Here is a 21445-nt window from a genome sequence, read left to right as displayed (position 1 = left end):
GATACAGTACTGTAGAAAGAAGGAAAATCGGCAAGTCCTGAGAATTATCCTAATATTCTTCAACGGAAAGACAGATGGACTCAGAAGATAAGTATACATAGCTCTAGGAAAAGAAAGGAAAAACACCTGCTGAGTAAAAGCCCCCATATTCCAGGAAGGTTTTTAGGATTTTCCATATTCAAAAATAATGTGCTGAGTTAGAGCAGTAAGACAAATTCCGCAAGAGTGGAATACACCCTTGATACGTTGAGTGGGTTCTTATGATAATATTTTGTTACTCTTCTAGGATTTTGATTGCTCATGAGGCTACTTTTAGTCAAATCATGATTTAATACACTCTTTCATGGTTCTAATCCTATAGTTCGTTAGGCCTGCTGGCTGTCATGCATGGTGATCCGTGTCCTTGTGTGCTCTGTATCCTCAGTGTGAGATCATATTTATGGGAATTATTTTATCTGCAGCAGCTTTCTTGGGGCCTAAAATGGGAGCACTCCCTTCTGGGGGAGTTTTGCATTTTTTTTCAGCTAGGAGCACTGGGAGCATCGATGGCTTGAGATGAGGTCTCCTGGACTGGTTCTGAGGGTCTCCCATTTTGAGGGTGTTATGGAATTGAACCTCAGATTTTCATGAGGCACAGGTTTTGGATTCTCAGAGGAGATTTACCCCCTACCACTTAGAGCCTCGGCAAAAATGGATAAGCTTCCTTATTGTCTTCTGCCTCTGAGCAAATTTCTTCTAGTCCACCTTTTCCCAAGTGTGAGCTTTATGTCAGGATCTCTCAGTTCCAGGTCCCCATCTCACATAGTCGTGCTGTCTGCCCCCAGGTTGGAGTTACACTTAGTGACCTTTTTATGTGTGTGGTCTTTGATTTGTTTACATGAGACAGTGATCAAAATGATAAATATCCATTGAGTAGTGTCTCAATGAATATTTGTTGAAAATGTCATTCATTTATTCATTTCCCAGGTATTTAGTGTCTACTGTCTTATAAGTCTTCCTTTTGCTCTCCTGTATCCACTCTCTACTCTCTTATACACTGATTGCTGTCCAGGGAGCTTTATCTTGTAAGAGCAGACTCCTCTGTCCTTTGAGTTGTAGTTGGGTTTGGCCAGTGGAGAGTTTTGGGCAGAAGATTGGAGAGTGAGGTCAAGGGATTTAGCTACTGGCTCCTTCCTGGTGGGGTTTCAGGGGTTGCCTTCCTCGTGGGGCTGATGTGTCCCTTGACCTACAAGCATCTCTTGTCAGACAGCAGCCCCCACCACCCCCCTCGCCCTACACCCTCTGTTCTTAGCAGTGGGAATGGCAGCCTGCTCTCACCAGCATCAGGTACTGCACTACCTACTGTGGTTTCCCTATACCTTGTCTAAATCTTTGTGAAGAGTCCTCCTTTCTTTCACCAAACTTTCCTCGGTGGCTGTACTTGCGTGTGCCGTTTGTTTCCTGCCAGGACCCTGTGGGACACATTTCCCAAGTGCCAGGAACTTTGCCAGGTCCCTGGAGAAAATAGTGAGAAAAGTAGACCCCTTCTCTGCCCTCATGGCATTGACTTTCTGGAGGCAGATGGTCAGGTACATACCTGGTTATAATTTAGGGAGTCATGTGCTGTTCTAGGGGAGCACACAGGAGCTGTGGGAGCTGTCAGCAGGGGGCACCTGGCCCAGCTAGAGGGACCATCTACTTGTATCTCAGAGATGGAGCAAGGGAAGGGAAAATAACAGAATTCAAGGTGGAGGCATTTTATTACTCATTGGCATCTTTGATTTTCTGTGGAAGAGAAAGTTGAAACTGAGAACCAGACTATCTTAGGTTGCATTCCTGGGAATCCAGGGCTCTTAGCAGCAGAGTTGCATGCAAAGGTCTTGTTGGGGCAGCTTCCAAGAGATACGCTTTTATATAAGGGAGTGATCAAGGCAGGACCAAGGCAGAGGGAGAATCCACCACGTATGGGTACAGCTGAAGCCTCAACTGATCCTATGAGGAGCTCCGGTGCCAGGGTGGTCCTTGATCTCCGTCACACTGTGAAAGAAGGGGCCTGGCTTCTCCAGTCCCACAGCAGCCAGTCGTTGGCCTCAGATACCCCCTGGGCAGGCAGGTCCCAGTAGCTGAGGGTGGTTCCCAGCAAGGGGTGCAGCAGCCCCATCCCCAGAACTGAAGTGGACATCTGGCAGAGCCCCCCAGTACCTACTGCACAGGCTGAGGCTTCTGGTTTCCTGTAAATTTCATTTACCCTGAATGACAAGAAATGGAAACTGAAATTTTCAAAACCACCATGTTGTAAGACCGTAAAACTCATGTGTACTGTGTACGGAAGGAAGAGTCATGTGCAATGTGAGACCACACTGCCCACTCGCTTGCTTGACCACGAGTAACCATACTCACGTTGTCATCAGGGAGTGAAGAGGAAGTGGCGCATCCCTCCCAGCCCCACCCTCCAGCTTTCCCTTCTCCCCCTTCTGCTTTCCCACCTCATCGGCCACCTTCTAGCTTTTGTAGGGTTGGTCGTGTTGGACTGTCATTGGTCTGACACTAACTGTGTCTTGATTTGATAAGAATTTTTTTTCTTATGAACAGAGGTAAAAGACTAAGTAGCATCTCACTTTAAAAATATTTCCTTTAATAAAATTAAATTGTGACAGATTTTAACTTTGCAGGGTGGGATTTTCCCTGGTCCTCGGCCTGGGTGGTAGCTTGGGGCCCTTCTGAGGGCCAAGGCCCTTGTAGCCCCACATGTTGGAGACAGTAGGCTGCCCTCTCTCCCTGCCCAGTGCACCCCCAGGGATGGCCCTTGAGGCTCCTCAGAAGCTCCACAGTCATTGCCTTCGAGGCCCGGGGGCATCCAAGTTCTTGATTTGAGCTCCTATCTCTGCATCAGAGTCCACCAACCCATCCCTTCCTGTCTCAAAGGATTCAGCCGCGCCCTCTGGAAAGGGTCATTGGAAAGGATATCTCCCTCTCCTAGTAAACCAGGACTTTCAGACCACAAAGTCTGACCCTGTCCCCTTTGGAGAGCCCAGAACTTAGGGACAAAAGTCATGATTTTCTAGGGGAAGGAAGAAATATGATTCTGTGCTCCTTTGCTGTGAGTGGGCCCAGGAAGAGACAGGGCAGGAGCTATTAAGTTACCTTCTTTTTCTGGTTGCATCACAGGGTCAGGAGGCGTTTTTTTCCACTCTTACCTTGCTTGGCAGCATGAAACATCGCTGACACTTCCTCTTCCTCCCAGAGCTCTCTCCTCTCCAATTGGCTCTGCCTTGTCCCACATACCTTCTCCTCCTCTGGGGCTCCTTGGCTGCCTGTGTTCCTCTGGATTTTGTCTTGAGCCATTTGTCCACCCCCATGCTGTTCACTTCCTGTGACCCCAGATGTAGATCTCCTTCCATTTATTCTGCTGGGTTTAAGGCCAGCATATCTAGTTTCTCTTGACACTGCCACCTGGATGTCCTCCATGATTTCTACTAGAAACTGAGCCCATCATCCCACATCCCACATCTCTGCATTCCTCTGAACTGGGGCCCAAGCCTTGATCTCTGCTACTCACTCACTCCCTAAATCCAAATCCTGATGAGTAGTTCTCCCTTGTATCTTTCAAATCATTGATTTCTCTCCACACAGAGTTCTTTACCTTGGTGGAGGCCTCCTTTGTGTCCCAGAAGGAGCACTGCCCAGACCTCCACCCAGAGTCCCTGATTCCCTTCTTGTTTTCCTTCAGCACATCCACGAATTGCCAGGGCCAATCAGTATCCAAAGCATATGTTCACTCCCTGGCTTCAAAGCCTCCTCCTCCGTAACTGGCCCACACTCCTTAGCAGAGTGTGCAAGGCCCGTCCTCATTTGTCCTCTGCTCACCAACCTCCAGTCTCATTTCTTTCCACTCCTTTCTCACTTTCCACCCTCCTGAAACTACTCACCATCCATTCCCTGAAGCCACGTTCTCTCCATGCCTTCATGTTTTCTCATACACTATTTCCACTTCCTCTCTTCGTCTTACATATATACACTTTCCCTTGTAATTTCTTCTCGTGTAAGACCCCTCCCTAATATGCACACAAACTGGATCACTGAGAAAGATACCTGGAAATGCTGTGTTCTAAGGATCCCTGGCCAAAGGGAGGGAGTGGTGCAGGGGACACACACTCACCAGGTCTGCTTATGCCATGGGGGAGGCTGGGAGCATCTCTGGTGGGACTCACTATGGTTGTGTCCTGCATCACCAGGTGTGGGAAGGCCATGAAAGTGGTGGAGTGACAAGAATGGGTGCCCATGGACAGCCTGAGTCTCCTGTAGCCATGCAAAGCATCCAGAACATTCCACGAGTCTGGAGTCAGCTGCAGCAGTTTGTGGAGCCTGATCCAGTTCACCACAGGCCTCAGGGTCCTCCTTGCTGATGCTGGAGGAGGGTTCTCAACCCCAGCATTGCTGACAGCTGGAGTGGACTCAGTTTTGTTAGGGGGGGATTGTCCTGTGTGTTGTAGGATGGTGAGCAGCATCCCTGCCCTCTTCACAAGTTGTGACAACCTGAATGTCTGCAGTTGTTGCTGGATGGCCCCAGAGGAAAGTCATCCCCTGGATGAGCTCCGCTACACTAGAGGAATCAACCATGGGACTGAGGAGGAAAGAGAAAAAATTTTGGAGCAAGGGAGCACTAACCAGAAAATGCATCATATATATCTTGAATTTGGCTGAAAAAATCATGGGGTTGGATTGAACATGCTAGGAGGCATGAAATGGAACTTTGGGTTGAAACAAGTGCAGCTCAGAATGAGGAAAAGTAGGTTTGGTTATAAAATTGTTTCATTTGTGCTTCTGAGTATGGGGCCTGATTTAACCCTGAGACTACAGAGGCCCTCCCCAATTCTCAGGCTTTCACTGAGCCATCACCACTGCCAATTCTAACAGCCCAGCACCTGGCTAGGAGGCCTCCTTGGTGCTGAAGTGTGCCTTAATCGGTGCTGTGATTGCCTATCTCTCTGGCTCCTGGCTCTAGGCTTGTGAATCATCCCTTGGACATAGGAACTCAGGCCTCTTTGTGACATTGGCGCCACACTAGCCTTTCAGTAAATATTGGGTAAATAAATGATTAACTGCAAATGCACATCCTCTGAATCAGTGACACTTTATACTGTCATCTGTTGTTCACTGTATGTATGCTGGATGAAAGATGAGAGGGGGGTTTTGATAGAGGAGGAAAACTGGGGTGAGGGACAGCACTATGAGGGGGGCAAAAGGGCTCACTTTCCAGGAGTGATATTCTTTTGTAATTAAGACAAGATCCCTTAAAAAAGCAGTTTGCAAAAGGACAGAGAAATACCTTGTAGCAGAAATGCCTGGCATCTTGGTCAGCTTGGGTGGCTACAGCAAGTCACCATAGTCTAGGTGGGTTAAACAACAAGCACTTATCTCTTGCACTGTTGGAGGTTGGGAAGTCCAAGATCAAGGTGCCAGCAGATCTGGTGTCTGGTGAAAGCCTGCTTCCTAGTTTGTAGACGGCCACCTTCCCGTTGTATCCTCACAGGGGAAGAGCGGAGAAAGTGCAAGCTCTCATGTGTTTTGTAAGGACAATAATCTCCTTCATGAGGGCTCCACCCTCATGATCTAATTACCTCCCAATACCATCACATTGGGGGTTAGGCTTGCAACATTTTAATTGGGGTTTATAAACATTCAGTCCACAATAGCTGGTAAACAAACATCTATGCCTCCGTGTATGAAAACTTGTTCATTCAACTGGAAAAAGAGGGAGCAGCTGGAAAGTGGTGTGGAGAAATACTCCTTGATGCATGTGTGCGAGAAGTAGAGACTTCTACAGCTGTATCCGTAAAGGCACCCTAGGTATAAACAGCAGACACTGACTCAGGCTCACCCAGCGATGAAGAGAAATGCTTGCAGATTCTTGGGATTGATCTCAGGAGAGATGGAATCACGGAGCATCTGATTTTGTGAAAAATGTGACCTAGGGCAGTTCTGTGTTGAGTCCTCTCTCCAGGACACTGCCTGCCACTCTGGGGCCCAGTCACAGCCATCATCTCTGAGAGTAGGCATCTGATGCTCACCTGGGGTAGCACACGCCTTAACTTTGGGGTGAGCAGGTGGCCTCTCTAATTTGTGTCCACTGTAATGCCCTTGAAAGACCATCAAAGGCTGTTGGGGGACTCTGACTGATCTGACTGCCCCTGAGCCCACTGACCAACATTCACATCACTGTAATGGTGACAGTACACCCCCTGTGTGGAGCAGTGGAAGGACTCACCCAGAAGGGGTCCCCTCAAGGGATCACACCTGCGGCCAACAAAGCCTAACGACCAGTTCAAAGAAAACACAGCGCACAGAGAAACATGTTAAATGGTAGCCAAGTTCCAATTATTTAACTGCAAATAGAGATGTAAAGCCAAACATTGTGGGGAATTTAAGATATTGGAGAGAAGGCATTTTTTAAGTTAGTAGGAAAATTGTTCAACAGATGTTCTTGGGCTGATTGTATGCCATCTGGGAAAAAAAAAAACATTCTGGATTTCTTCTTTGCTCCATACTCCAAGATAAATTTCAGAGAGAACAGTAAAAATGATAAAAAATGAAACCATAAAAGCTTTAGAAGAAAAACATGGGAGATTTTTGCAATCTCAGAATGGGGTAGGCTTTTCTAAACAAGACACCATTCCCAGAAACCAAAGGAAAAGTTACTAAGTTCACTTAAATACAAGTAAAGTCTCTCTGCATGGCCAACAACAATAACAAGAATAGCTGAAATTTCCTGAGTGGCTGTCATGGGACAGTTAATATTTGTTACGTATTGCCATATGCCAGTTAATATGTCAATTCATTTACCCCTTGGAACAATCTGTGGAGTTGGTATTATTATCCCCATTTTGCAGATGAAGAAAGTGAGGCACAGAGAGCTTAAGTAAGTTGCCCAAGATCATAAAGTGAAAAGAACCAAGGTGTGGTATATTAGACTAGCATTTAAGTAAAAGAAGGGGAGAAGGATGCAGGTGTGAATTTGCTTACATATGCAGGAAATATCTCCTGAATGATAAGAATCTGGTAACTTCATTGCCTCCAGGATAGGAAACTGGGGAGCTGGAGACAGAAGCAAGAAGGAGACTTTTTAATTATACACTTAAGTACCTGCAGACTGAGAGCAAGAGGGGAGACAGGGAAGTTACAAAACCATATCCAAATATTCAAAGAGCCTGGGACCTTGTTTGCAGGTGCAGGCCTTTCCCCACCCCTCTACAACCTGCCCTCAGGGTGGTGACTCTGGACAGTAAGGAATAAATACATTCTGTTCAGTGTAATCTATTAAAGGAGGCATAGATACAAGCAGAAGGTGGTGGACAGGCTCTACTTATAAAATGGTCATGATAAAACTCTGGCACTGAAAGCAGAGAGCAGGTACCTGTAAATGACTCTGCTTGCATCAGAACCTCATTCCCTGGGGCCTGCGTGATCCTTGGCTTCTCTTCCCCCCACCAGCTCCCATTTGTGACACCTTCTTCTTCCCAGAGTCTCTCCTTTTGTCCTGTGACAGAAGACTTTTTCTGAAAAGCAAAGCTGATGGTGTCTTACCGGTGCCAGGAGTTCCTGGTGGCTGGCAGGATAGAATCCACACCTGACAGCCAAACATAGACATTGCACACAGTAGGCACTCAATAAAGGTTGAATTAATGAGTAAATGGAGAATGTAGAACCATATATAGCTAGTGCACTTGAGTACAATGTTGGGGAAACTCCCTGCTCCCTATCATCTTGTGCTTTGCTTCTGCTCAAAGGGAGGGCAGAGTGTTTGCCCAGGGGAAGCTGGAGGGAACACTTTCTGATCCTGCCCTCCCCCGTACTGGCCACCACTTCTGACCTCCCTCAGGAGGAATGCCCTCCCTTACCCACAATCACACAGTCTATCTACTTACCTGTTTATCATCTATCCATCCATCCATCCATCCATCCATCGTTCCTGTTTCATCTTCATTGTGCCTCTTGAGGCCACTGGCCTGTGCCTTGCTCTCTGTCCCTCTGCACACCTGCATGATTGTTCTCTCTCCCATGCTCTCCCTAAGGAACTTTCCAGCAGCCCTTACTCAAGTACCCATGGCCTCCTGCAGGCTCCCTTCCCTAGGTGCCTGTGCTTGGGCTGGGATAGCTCACCTTCCTCCGACTCTCAGAGCCTCCTCCCTGTATCTTGTTCACAGTGCGCTCCTCATACACTGGGTCACTTTGTTTATTTGCCCGCCTTTCTGTCTAAACAGTGAATCTCATGAGGACAGAGACTCTCTTTTGTGGCATGGTTGGTATGTTGCACATAGTAGCCCCTCCACAAGTGTTTGTTGAATGAATGTTGAGCTGCAGATGGTTAGTGTACAACAGAACAGTACTAGGGAGACCTCCTTCACTTTCCCTCTCCCCAGGTTTCTGCTCAGCTCCAGGGAAGGCAGAGCTTCTGCCCAAGTCCTCTCTTCCTCTTGGAGGAGGGCTGACGGGGACACTTACTATCCCTCTCACAGCCCTGTTCCAGCTCCCATGAGAGGAGAGTGGGCTGGGGGGTCTCTGGATTGCTCCCCTTTTCACAGGCACACCTGAGGGTGAGGATCCTAGATCTAGATTGAGGGCGGTAGTGAGAAACTCCATTCCTTTCCTGCCTAAGCCATGTCTGCACATGGGACTTTGCCAGAGCTCATTGGATATTCAGTACTTACCTAGTCCTTAATAAGTTAATTCCTACTTTGTTTCTCCTTGTGTGTAAGCTTCTGTCAGAATCCTAGACGCAGGAGAGGGGAGTTGGCCTGCCACCCCCGCCCCCACCAATCTCCCATTTTGCTTTGAGCTGTAGAGTCTGCATCCAACCAGAATTACGGTATCAGGTTAATTCCCATGATAGGCTTTCCAAAGGAACTCCTTAAGTCAAATGGATTGAACACAACCATAAAGTTGGGAGGCCCTGTCCATCTATCTCTTTAAATCCATAACGTTTGATTTCACACCCAAAGAGCCCTCACGTGGAAATGCTTTCATGCCCCTGCAGAAAGTGAGCTGGGTAGCCCGCCATGTTGAAGAGCATTCTTTGAGGGAGCGGGGGTGTAATCCAAAGAGCAATCAGTCATTATTAGGAAAGGAGCTAACAGTTACAAGACCTTCTTTCTCCTTGCCAGGTACTGCATTTAGCCCTTAACATGCAATTTCTCATTTAATCCTCTGAACAAATCTATGAGGTATTATTACCCCGTATTACAGATGAGGCAACAGAGGCTTAAAAACATTAAGTAACTTGCCTAGGAATTTAAACATAGGAATCCCTGATGCTAGAGTCCAAGTTACACTCATTTACGGAGTATCTGTTGTATATCATTAATATAATCAATGGCCATATTAAAATTAAATTGATTAAAATTAAATAAAATTATAAACCTCGTTCCACAGTCATATTAGTCATATTGTGCACTAGTCTGGTGGCCACTGTACTACACATAATGCAGATACAGAGCATTTCCATCATTACAGAAAATCCTACTGGACAGTGCTGGTCTAGACACTATATCCCAGCATAATTCACTGGTACCCCAATTACAGGAAAGGAATCTGAGACCCAGAGTCTTTAAGTCCCTTCCCCAAGCTCCCACAGCCTTAAGGCTAGAACTCAAATCATCCTGATTTTTAAACACCTGCTTTTTCATCTACCAGGCCCTCCTTTGTACCCTGAAGGAGTGAGTTAACCAATCAATCAAGAGCCCTGATTTGACTATGTTAGAAAAACATAATTTTCTTAAAGGGATTTTTGAAGAGTAGTAGCTAGTGGAAATAAACATAAGTAGAGGAATTTTTAGACTAAATATGATCTATTGCTATTTTAAAAATGTTGATTTCTCTGCAGAATTATCACTGCCTTACCCAGCATTGACAGGGGTGCTCACAGTTATTCAGTCTTCAGGGGTGATGCCTTACTGGACATGGTTAAAGATGCGGTTCACTGGAGGGACAAGGAAACAGCTGGGGGAGAAATTTTTTTTACCAACAGAAGCAAAATCTATGTTCTCTTGCAGAACATCTCCAACAGACCTTTCGTACATGAGAGACTTGTTCTGTCTTGAATTTGAAGCTGCCAAGCTCAGCATATGCGCCAGACATCCCACTTTTATTTACTGTTCACTTGGAATGGGCAGGTCAAAACATAATTCAAAACCAGAAATGAAAGTGAAATATTTGGAGCCTTGAATACAGATATTTTTATACTGCCAATTAAGGCTAGATTCATATGCTTTAAAAACCAACTTGGTGGAAGACAGAGTTAATGTTCTTGAAAATAGAGAAGCCGAGTCCATAGTGTCCCAGGCCTGAGCGCCACTGCTTCCAGGACAGGTAGCATCTTCCTCTGATGGCAGCCATCTCTTCATCCTGCTTTCAGTTTCATAGGCTGTAAGCAGTGGTTTTCAAACTTGGTTACACTTAGAATCACATGGGGAACTTTTGGAGGTCAAAACCGCAGGCTGCACGCAGGCTAATCAAATCAGAATCCTTGGGGGTGGGACTTGTGTCCCTATTTGTAACATTCCCCAGGTGACCCGTTGTGCAGTCAGGATTAAGCTGGAGCCACGAGCATGGTCCCCATGAATTCCAGACCCAACTCTCATGAACATGATGCCAACGTGAAGGGAGTTAGAACTACTCCCACCTGCCCCACCCAATAGCTGGTCGCTATCTGCCCAGGTGCAATGGGGATACCCCACGTGTGATTGACAGACAGCATGCCAGTGCTCTGGCCCACCCTAGACCTGTTACATCAGGATCTCGGGGATTGGGGTGGGCTGTGCTCTTTGTCTGTAAAGTGAGTGGGTTGGACTGACAGACTCAACAAAATTTTCAGTTTCAAATTATATGATGTGATAACAGTGATGGAGAAAGGTGACTGTAAATGAAAAAGAAACCCACCTACCTCAATCGTATTTGATTGCTTCAAACACTTGGTACCTGCAACCATTGTTGGATATATGAGGGGATATGAGGGAGGGGCTTGTGGTGTTTTATGGACTTTGAAAAATACTTTGTCACAAAACATCTTCTGACCTTGTTGCAAGGTCGTGAGATTGCAAGGTTCATAGATCTACAGAGATTGGCCCCAGCCAACTGATGTTCCTCTGTGGCCTCCATTGATGTTCCTCTTATTCTACGAAACAACGAGAGTGAGTTGTGCATCATCCACCCTGAACTGCTGTGGAAATACTTCTTGTCCACACGGGAGTAGTGCCAGCAGAGATAAACGTTAAACAGTCAAGTGCAAAAATGCCCCGTCTAGAAGCTCTATGGTCAAGGCAGGCTGCTGGCTGCCCTGGTTGGTTTGCTAAAAAGTGGCCACAAGGGGGCAGTACAGCCTAAGGTTCTTAATGGCTTCGAGCCTCTTCCCATTGAATTAAGCTTGTAAGACATTAAAGCATGTACTTTAAAAAAATAGTTACCACTTTAAGAAAAAGAAACAAAAATAAGTTGCTGAAACATGACAGAATCACAGTTACACAGTACTTATACTCAAAGTAGTAAAAATATGGAGACAAATATAACTTAGACTTGTAAAAATGCTTATGAGAAGTAAGAAAAATTAAAAATTTAGCACAATTGTGACACATATAACCTAATATATTAAAGTTTGACTGTGTTTTGGAAAAATACAAGCAAGAATTTTATAGGAAATTTTATTTAGTTACAAAGGAACTATAGAAATGCCTCTTTTTGCCTCTTCTGTCCACCCTCACCCCTGAGAGTTATGGCCGCTCTCCACACGCTCTGTAGGCAGTGGATATATTAGGAGACTATGAGCGTGGGCACTTAGGACGCTCAGGACTTGTTCTCTGGCTCACATCTCACTTCTCACCTCCATGATGGCTGTTTGCTAAGTCTGATGCCTTCATGAGAAGGGTTAACACTTGAACCCTTGATGTTCATACTGGGGAATCTGTCCTCCCAGATAGAAAATACATGATTTGAAAATATAATCACAGGAAATGCCAATGAGTTTTAGTTCAGTCAGTGCTGCTTTCACTAAGAACCCTTGGAATACAAATGTCAACAGAATCCTGATTTATGAGTATACCTCCCTGCTAGGGATGTTGACCTTTCCTTTGACTTTCTCCATGGCACATACATAATCCCCTCCTTGATGAGGGCCTCTGGGTTGAGGCAGTGAATGGAGTCAGAACCTGCAGGTCATCATGAGTTCACACTCATTATGTTTTTGTCGGTCTAAGGGGTAGGCAGAGAAGAAGTGGGTGGTGGAGGGGCCTGCGAGCGAGGGGCACAGGGGATCCAGGCAAATGAGGAGTGAGGAATGCACATAGGGAATGACAGGGATACACCCCAGAAAGACTGCAGACACGGTGAGTAGCTTTTTCTTCATGTTAACATTAGATTAGTTTATTCAGAGGGAAAGAGGATAAGCAGTGCTTGTATATCAGCTGTAAAAACTGACACCTTCCAACCTCCCTGTGGCAGCTGCCTCATCACATGGGGCAGGACTTCCTTCTTCCCGACCCTTCCTTCTGCTCTCACCCCAGCCCCTCCTGCTCTTCCTCGGTTCATGCCTCCTTTCAACCTTTATGATGGAAGGCAGTCCTCCAGGTATTGCTAGGGAGAGGCTGTCCTAAGGGCCGGTTCCAATTGTCCTCATCTGCTGCTTGTTTCACCAAGCAGGACCTCTAAGTAGGACGGTGGCAGGTGCTAGAGTCCAGTCTGGAAGGGGAGATTGCAGTGGGGTCAGGGGGAACCAGTGTGCTCCAGACCGTGAATATGCCCTGCTCCTTCACCTCCACCTGGAGTGCCTGTCCTCTTTGAGGATAAGAGACAGGTGCACAGCAGGTCACACAGGCACTGTTGTCATCACTACAATTACAGCCTAGTCTTGGGGACAGATTTTAAATGAAAGAAAAGCAACCTTTTTAGCCACCAATCTCCTCCTTTTGCATCATGTGTCTGCAGCAGAAGACTTAAATAAAACAGATAAATGACCAGGTTATGACATTATATGCCTTCTTCATTTTCAAACATAGGCAGCTGGCATATCCTTAATCATACATTGATTTTCTTTTTTAAAAACGCATTCTTTTGCTTGAGTAGTAGAATTAAGTTTGAAATTTAAAAGTTTTCAGGGTCAATTGCTCAGAATCCCTACTCTGGGAGGTAGCATCTTTAAAAACAAATTATTCTGGCAATTTGACCCAGGGAGAGGGTCAACTTTTTAAAATACTTAGAAGGAAAAATAATCCTCAATATGTGTGTGTGTGTGTGTGTGTGTGTGTGTGAAATTTTCCAAAACAACTGCCTACAAAATGCTCTCACAGTTTTATGTGGTATTTTCTAAACGTACACTTGGCTGAAAGAACAGGAATACAATCAGTTATTTCATAGGATTTTTATTAGATACCTATTTTCTTCCAAGCAATTTGTAAGTTTCTATATACATATGAATGTCATATATATGTATATATATGTATGTTTACACATATATACACACACACACAAAGATACCAGAATGTTTGAATTGACCCAGAGGCAAGGGTCATATGTCTTGTATGCACTCTTAACAACCTTAGGAGAAAAAGAAAAGGCCCTTCCAGTCACTCCCAGTTGACAGCCACAGCCCTCAAGTTTCATATTTTAGAACTGGAGAAAAATCCATAGTACCTCTTGTTATTCTGATACCTTGATCTTCTGAGGGATTCTCACTCCTGTATGTTTTTCCACCTAATCTTTCTAAATTAAAAATTCAAAAAATTCAAAACAATCTTAGGCATGTACAAAATAAGTAGAAACTGCAAAAAAAAAAAAAAAAGTCGTAATTCTCCCCTTGAAATGAGTAAGTCCCTTAGTGTTTGGGCACGACTTGTTTGGAGATGGCATCTGGAAGGTGTATCTAAAACCCCGCACTCAGCCCGAAATGTGTAGGTTGGTAAATTGTACTTTTTGTGGCTTATAAAGCTTGAGGCAGCCTGTTTCCAAATGAATGTGTTGTTCTTTCCTTTGCCTATTGATAGTTAAATCCAGAAGACTGTACTTAAATTGTGGTGCGTCCCGGGCAGGCAGAATAACAGTCATTCAGGCTTCCCTCAGCTCTTTGGGGCCTCTTTACTCAATGCTTATAAAACTCTGGATTTTCATTAACGATGTAATCAGTCTCCACCTGGATCTCATATATGACGTAAGAGTGTTCCTGGACCTCAGGCTCATGCATTCATAAATTTAGTGTTTCAAAGCCACCTGGAGATGCCTCATTATTTGAGCTGGGATGGGAAAGACTGCTTTGGGGCAGGAGCAGTCAATAATGGACAGCCCAGGGTCTGTCTGCGTAGGGCTGTGTTCAACTCACAAAACTGGACCCTTCCTCTTCCACCAACTCTGTTTTGACTTAAACCTTTTTCCTTCTTCCATGCTTGATGTCTCTCCAATGCTTGCCTGAAATCTAGGGGTTCTCTCTGACTCCTCTGCCCCTCACCACCAAGCCAAATCTGCCCCAAGTCCTGCTGACTTTCTTCTTAAATGCTGTGAAACTGCACCCCTCCTTCCCATCCCTGGTACTTAAGTGAAGCCTCCTCACTCTGATCAGATTGTTGCTGGTCTCCTTGCCCTGAATGCTCACCTTTGCAGGTCATACTTTGGCCAAGAAAGGAGCCTTCTGCAACAATGGCCAGGGCTCCCTGCTCCATTCTGAGACTTTGATGAGCAGTGCTGTCCAGGTTCCTCACATTCCAACCTTGATCTTCCTCCCCAAGGGCTGCGACAACCAGCTGCACATCTCCCCACAGCCAGGCTTTGCCCGTGCAGTGCCTGCAGCCTGGAGCTCAGCTTCCCTCTCCACCAATAGTCGATCCACCTCAAATCGTTTCTTTGTGAAGAAGCCTTCCCAGCTCTCACCAGGCCACAGGGCTATCTGCTGGTGTGAACATCTGCAGAACCACACATTGGAGGGGAGATACCACACAGAAGGTGTCATTTCTTAACTGATCTTAGGCATGTCTTTTCTCCTCACGGCAAGAGAAGGACCTATTTTAAGCACATTCATAACCTAGATGTTCCCTTAAACAGAAACATCCAGGTTGTAAGAAATTATACAATACTTTTCTCAATTGATTTTGTTATTTCCATTCAGGTAACCAAACTCCAAATTCAGGAATTAACAATTCCCTGAAGATTTATTTTTAATTGGACTTTTGCAGTGAAGGGAGAGTTTGCCAATAAGCCTATGTATGTGGAGGGGAGGTGAGAAGGTTGTCATCTCATCAACATGTTCTGATTTGGCTTTCTAGAATTGGTGGGCTTAAAATACCTAATACTCTTAGAGCAGATGCCAAATTGATGGATGAAACTCAGGCCCTCTGTGACAGTGAGTTCCTCTTTAGAAGAACTGCTCCCGCCCTTAGTCTGCACATGAAAACCAAGTCAGGTCACAAGCCAACAGAGATTTCCTGCTCCCCAGTGGATCGTGTATAAACGGAGCTCGGTCGCTCTGGAGCCTCTCCCTGGAAGATGGGACAGCTTTTGCAGAAGCGTCTGGTGATGTGCTTTCGGAAGAACCCTAACAGGTACTTCCTGAACTTCTCCCCGACGAAGGCATAGATGATGGGGTTGATGCAGCAGTGCGTCATCCCCAGGGTCTCTGTCACCTGCACAGCTTGGTCCAGTCTATTAGAGCCACTGCAGTTATTCAGGCCAAAGGATTCCTGAAAGGTGCTCAGGAGGAGGACGATGTTGTAGGGAGCCCAAAAGAGAAAGTAGATGATCATGATGGCAAAGATGAGCCTCATGGCCTTGTGCCTCTTCTTCTCGTTGCGACACCGAAGCAGGGTTTTAAGGATTCCTGAGTAGCAGATGACCATGACAAGCAGTGGCAGGACCAGGCCCAAGATGACCATCTTTAATGTTTGGAAATTCTTCCAGAAATGATACTGACTGGATGGAAAATGGGGGCTGCATGTATAGCGATAGCCCTCTTTTTGGGATTTGGTGAAGATGATTCCCGGTAGAGAGGCAAACACAGCCACCACCCAGGTGACCCCACTTGTCACCACCCCAAAGGTGACCGTCCTGGCTTTTAAAGCAAACACAGCATGGACGATAGCCAAGTACCTATCAATTGTCAAGAGGATGATGAAGAAGATTCCACCAAAATAACCAATGTGATACAGCCCTGTGAAAAATTTACACATCGCATTCCCAAAGACCCACTGGTCAGCAGCATAGTGAGCCCAGAATGGGATGGTGAGGAGGAAAATCAGGTCAGAGACGGCCAGGTTGAGCAGGTAGATGTCAGTCATGCTCTTCAGCTTTTTGCAGTTTATCAGGATGAGGACGACCAGCAAGTTGCCCACAAAACCAAAGATGAACACCAGCGAGTAGAGTGGGGGCAGGAGCTGGGCTGCAATTTCTCTCACGTCAATTTTTTGGCAGGGCTCTGACATCCCATAATCAATGTCATAGAAGGGACTTGATGTCTGATAATCCATTTTGCTCCACCCTGTGAGTAAAGAGAAAGAGACTTTTAATAAAGTCCTAGAATGTACTTATCAGTCCACCATGAATATAAACCGTCTTATACATCAGTTGGTTTTAAAAACTGATACATAGATTTCTACATTTAACTGAATTTCCTTTTTTGGTCAAATGGTGAACTTTTGTGGTAAGGGATGGTTTGCTGCTAGCTTCTCTGGTCACCAGATCATCTCACCAAGTAAAATCTGGTGTTGCGTAGCCACGTGGAGTGAATGAAGCTATGATAACTATGCCCAGAAACCATGTCAGGCGCCATCTGACACTGTCTTACAGTCTGTTGTGAAGCTGGAGTTAGCTTACACAGAGCATCATCATCACAAGCGTGCTGGAAATAACGGGCAGTTTCCAAGGGCACTCTGCCTGCCAAGCACTGTTCTGAGCTTCACTTCCATTCATTCAGTTAATCCTCAAGATGACCCAATGAGACAGGTCATGTTATTGTCCCCATTTTGCAAATAAGGACCTCAAAGCACAGAGAGGATGAGTAGCTTTCCCAAAGACATACAGCTAGGAAGCAACTGATTTTGAACGCAGGCAGCCTGCATGCTTATCTGCTATGGCATCCCGTCTTTCACTCCTTGGTAAAAGAATGAAAAGTGGGACCATCAGCCTGGTGCCTTGGTGTAGTCAGAATGAAACAGGCTGATGCCCAGGTTCCCCGAGAAGGTCATAGGAGCCAGCAGCCAATTGTAAAATCCAGACTGCCATTCTCACATTTTCTCTGCAGTTTGTGTTTCTAGTTTCTGAGTTGGTAGAATTAAGAGCTCCTATACATACACAAGAAGTGGCCAGTTGGACAGTGTTTCATCTACTATCATACATCCTGGGTTAGCTCAGTCTCACCACAGCTCACTGACTTGTCTGGTCTGCTTAAGTTCCATTGCTTGATTGAGAATTTTCTCTAATTAATCCTTATGAGTCTCAAGCTCCCAGTACCTCAGACGAGGCAGCTGAGAGAAGCACATGGAAAATCTCATCTTAAAGTCCTGAGCCAGAAAAAGAATCCTTACACTAAGTGTTCTGTGAAACTTGATTTAATATTTGTAATTTGATATTTATTCAGACAATTTTCAAGCTTCCCTCTTTTCTTGGAAAAAAAGGAAAAAAGAAAAGAACGAGACTGACACAACTTCTGGTTGGGTGCATGTTCGGAGGGCATCCCACTGAGGAGGTTTTAGTTCTCCTTACCAGAAGATAATCTCTGTCAGTGTTTTGGCCAATAATCATCATCTCTCTGAAGATCTTTCTTTTGAAAGGCAAGGATTTTTTTTTTTAAAGTAATATGGCTCCCTTTAAAATCTTTCATTCATAATCGTGTTTTTTATCTCTGATGTTATCACAGTCTGAAACTCATTCTAAATTCTAACTTTTCCTTATCTTCAAAATACAGTTTAAGATACTTCAGGGAGCACCTGGTGTTTTTCTAATGTCTCTTATGGTTTCCTGTAAAGGCTTTTACTCATCACACAAGCTGAGCTAAGTAATAGGCAAAGTAGCTGAGAGCTGACTTACCGGGAGAGATTCTTGTACGGGGACGGATGTCTCAGCTCCTCTGACCAGCTGAGCTGCGCAAATCAAGCATATAGACAGCATAAAAGTAGGAAATGCACAGCTTCTTCTGAGACGGGGGCGGGGTTTTAATGAATAAGTATTTTGCAGGGCAAAAAACCATCAGAGAGCAGCCCTTTAGAAAAAAAAAAAAAGACAAAATTGAGCTTAAAATAGACCAGAAAATAGATGTCTACTCTGAAAGTTTATTCATGGGCTTCCCTGATTACACAATTTCTTTCTGGTTGTCAGCTTATTCCACTACACAGTCTGTTAGAAAACAGAAAGAATTGAATGGTTTTAGAACTCAATGAACATTCATTTCCATCTAGTCAAAAGCCCTCACTTTCTTGAAAGAAACTGCTGTCCAAGATGCAGATGATTTGTACAAGACGGCGGGGCTTATTGATGGGGAGGCTAACAGCGTGAGAAATTCTGATTCCCTTATGGTTTATCTTTCATGAAAGCCATCTGAAACCAGCTTTAAAGGGAAGAGAACCCCTCACATTAACCCCGTGTTCCCCTTTGTCTGCTCTCTTCCCACCTCCTTTGCCTGCCACATCTCACACACATATGCTTACCACCCAATACTATTTCCCTCTGCAAACTAAAATAACTGGTTGCTTAAGGGTTTTTAATTAGAGGTTCACCTGTGAGCTAAACACATTGCTCATCTTTCTCTGGATCAAGTATCCTAGGGGCACATCACTGAGAATTTTCACTCTCCCTATTCAGCATTTTGCAGCCCTCCAAACTAGCAGGCATTTGTGAGTGCCTGTACCTTGCCAGGGATATAGGCAGCAGAGTTCCTCACCCGAAGGACGCAGTCTATCTGGAATTTCTGTGCAAATTTTTCAACGTCAAACAGACAACCAATGGCAGAACAGGGTCAAGTTCAGGATTCTATGACAATACTGTGTGCAGTCATACCAAGCTTTCATGGTGGTTGGTTACTTATCTAAAAACCTCAATTGTCTTGTATAAATATACCACATCTTCTTTAGCCAGAAATACTACTCAGCCATAAAAACCAGCAACATAACACCATTTGCAGCAACATGGATGCTCCTGGAGAATGTCATTCTAAGTGAAGTAAGCCAGAAAGAGAAAGAAAAATACCATATGAGATCGCTCATATGTGGAATCTAAAAAACAAAAACAAAAGCATAAATACAAAACAGAAATAGACTCATAGACATATAATACAAACTTGTGGTTGCCAAGGGGGTGGAGGGTGGGAAGGGATAGACAGGATTTCAAAATTGTAGAATAGATAAACAAGATTATACTGTATAGCACAGGGAAATATACACAAGATCTTATGGTAGCTCACAGAGAAAAAAATGTGACAATGAATATATATATGTTCATGTATAACTGAAAAATTGTGCTCTGTACAGAATTTAACACAACATTATAAAATGATTATAAATCAATAAAAAATGTTAAAGAAAAAACCCCAAACAACCTCAATTGTCGACAACAGAACTGAGAACACAGTGCAAAGCCAGCCCTGCGCCCCAAGAGCGCCCTCTGGGGGCTTCTGTTTCCTACACCACAGAATAAGAAGTGATTTGAGGAGACCCCAGATCTATGGAAGTCAACAAACATAGGGCTGAGCCAGTGACTCCTGCAGTCAGATTGCCTGGCCCTGCTCTCAGCTTTCTCATCTGTGGGATGGGCTGAATAACTGTAGTTGCTTCATGGGTTGATTGGGAGGATTACATGAGTCATCTGTGTCCAGAATTAACACATCACATACACTTAATAAACATCAGATTCTTAATTCCTCATTCAGGATCCTTTCTTAGAGAGATTTGTTATACAAAATTCTAACAAAATTGGTTCCCTGGTGTCCTTGTCTTGAGTAGATTACTATCATCAAACTAGAAGCTGAGAGAGAGAAGCTGATGACTGGTGCTTTGAGGAGGGGTGGGGGGATGTCTGCTAGGGAAGGTCAGAAAGGCAACTGGTAATCACAACCAGGACAGTGAATCATGAGGAGGATGTTCAAGTTCATCCTGTGTGTGTTTGAGAACTGGACTCTGTAGACATGTGGCTGAATTTAACCCCTAGCTTCATTCTTTACTACTTGATTTGAACAAGTTACTGAAACTCTCCAGGCCTTAGTTTCCTTATCTGTAATATGGGGGCAACCCCCCAACACAAAACTGCTCAACAGATCGGTGGTCAAGATCAAATGACAGATCCAACATAGAGCCTTTTGTGGATCCCTGCCCTCTGTGGGCTAGTTAAGCAGTGACAAAAAAAGTATGCTTGAGGAAGAGTATGAAAAGAGTATAAAATGAGTAACAAGTAAGTTAATATAAAATTTCACAGGAAATAGGTAACATAAATATAGATTTGGCTCATTGAAGAGAAGCCTTGTGTTCACTGATGATACACTCAGTAGAACTCTCAGATACTGCTGGACAAACGTTACCTTTCTGGGTGTGGCAGTGGTTGGTATGTACTTCACCGCACCGAGCTGGGGCTTTGCCCCGTGTTCTATGGGTCTGTTATCAGGGGGGCTGAGGATCTGAGGGATGCTCACCCCCAGAGGGCAGCGTGGAGTAGTGGAGCAGGCTCGGAGTCACTCAGACTGTGCTGCTGACTCGCTGTGTGCCCTTGACAAGATACTTCCCTTCTCTGTTCTTCCATTTCCCCATTTGTCAAATAATGTGCTAGACCTGGGGGTCCCAAGGGAGCGCCCCACTTATATACAAAATGACTTCATGGCCAACTTGGTCTGTGGTGTATTGGTCCAAGTTGGCACATGGGTAAAATACACATTTGGGCAATATAGGGTGACGATTCCCAGGCTGAAACAAGGAAGCACAGCTTAGCAGGGTACATGACCCCCTTTTATGGGTATGTTCAGGTCACCTCTCAGGATAGGCATTCATCCTAAGGATGCACAAGGGAATGAGGACCCATGGCAATGTCTTCAGCATTTAATCAATGAAACATTGATCTGGATACAACAGCAACAACAAACCAGTGGTTTATTATTACCCTGTGTCTTAGTTTTGTGGTCTCTGCTTCTCTTTTTCCTTTGGCCCTCCTAGTTTCCCAGTTTGCAGGGCTCTGGTTCTGATATATACAGCATTCAGACTCCCCATGAGAGATGATCTTTTGACTGGTTTGCCACTCTAGGCTCAATGCCCATATTGGATGGTGTCTCATGCCAGCCCTCCTTGTGGGGTGCTGGCCAGCCTTTCAGCAGCTGCTTCACTTCTAGTCATTACATTCAAGTTCTAAGGGCTGCTTCTCTCTCCTTGCCCATGCCATGTCTGGACAACAACTCAGAGTATCATCCTCAGGATGGGGAGGATGATTGAGTCTTCTCCTTGGGTTCAAAAGGCTAACTTCTTGAGCA

At 45.0% G+C, this 21445-nt stretch overlaps 1 protein-coding gene across 1 annotated transcript; it reads right to left on the bottom strand.

Annotated features, from left to right (window-relative positions):
* Nucleotides 1-15170: 15170 nt before the first annotated feature.
* LOC102534719 (C-C chemokine receptor type 5) lies at nt 15171-18141 on the bottom strand. The gene is made up of 2 exons (XM_006200721.3): nt 18031-18141; nt 15171-16483 (listed from the first exon to the last, which is right to left on the bottom strand). The coding sequence occupies exon 2, from the start codon at nt 16470-16472 to the stop codon at nt 15414-15416; it is 1059 nt and encodes a 352-aa protein (XP_006200783.2). The 5' UTR covers nt 16473-16483; nt 18031-18141; the 3' UTR covers nt 15171-15413.
* Between the last annotated feature and the right edge of the window lie 3304 nt (nt 18142-21445).

Source organism: Vicugna pacos, chromosome 17 (assembly GCF_048564905.1).
Source record: "Vicugna pacos chromosome 17, VicPac4, whole genome shotgun sequence".
In the NCBI taxonomy this organism is placed as follows: domain Eukaryota; kingdom Metazoa; phylum Chordata; class Mammalia; order Artiodactyla; family Camelidae; genus Vicugna; species Vicugna pacos.
The sequence above is the reverse complement of the archived record's forward strand: the minus strand, read 5'-3'. Positions and strand labels throughout refer to the sequence as shown.

What these genes read in the sequence shown, in the direction of transcription:
- LOC102534719 (XM_006200721.3), bottom strand. Translation starts at nt 16,472, where the DNA reads ATGGATTATCAGACATCAAGTCCCTTCTATGACATTGATTATGGGATG.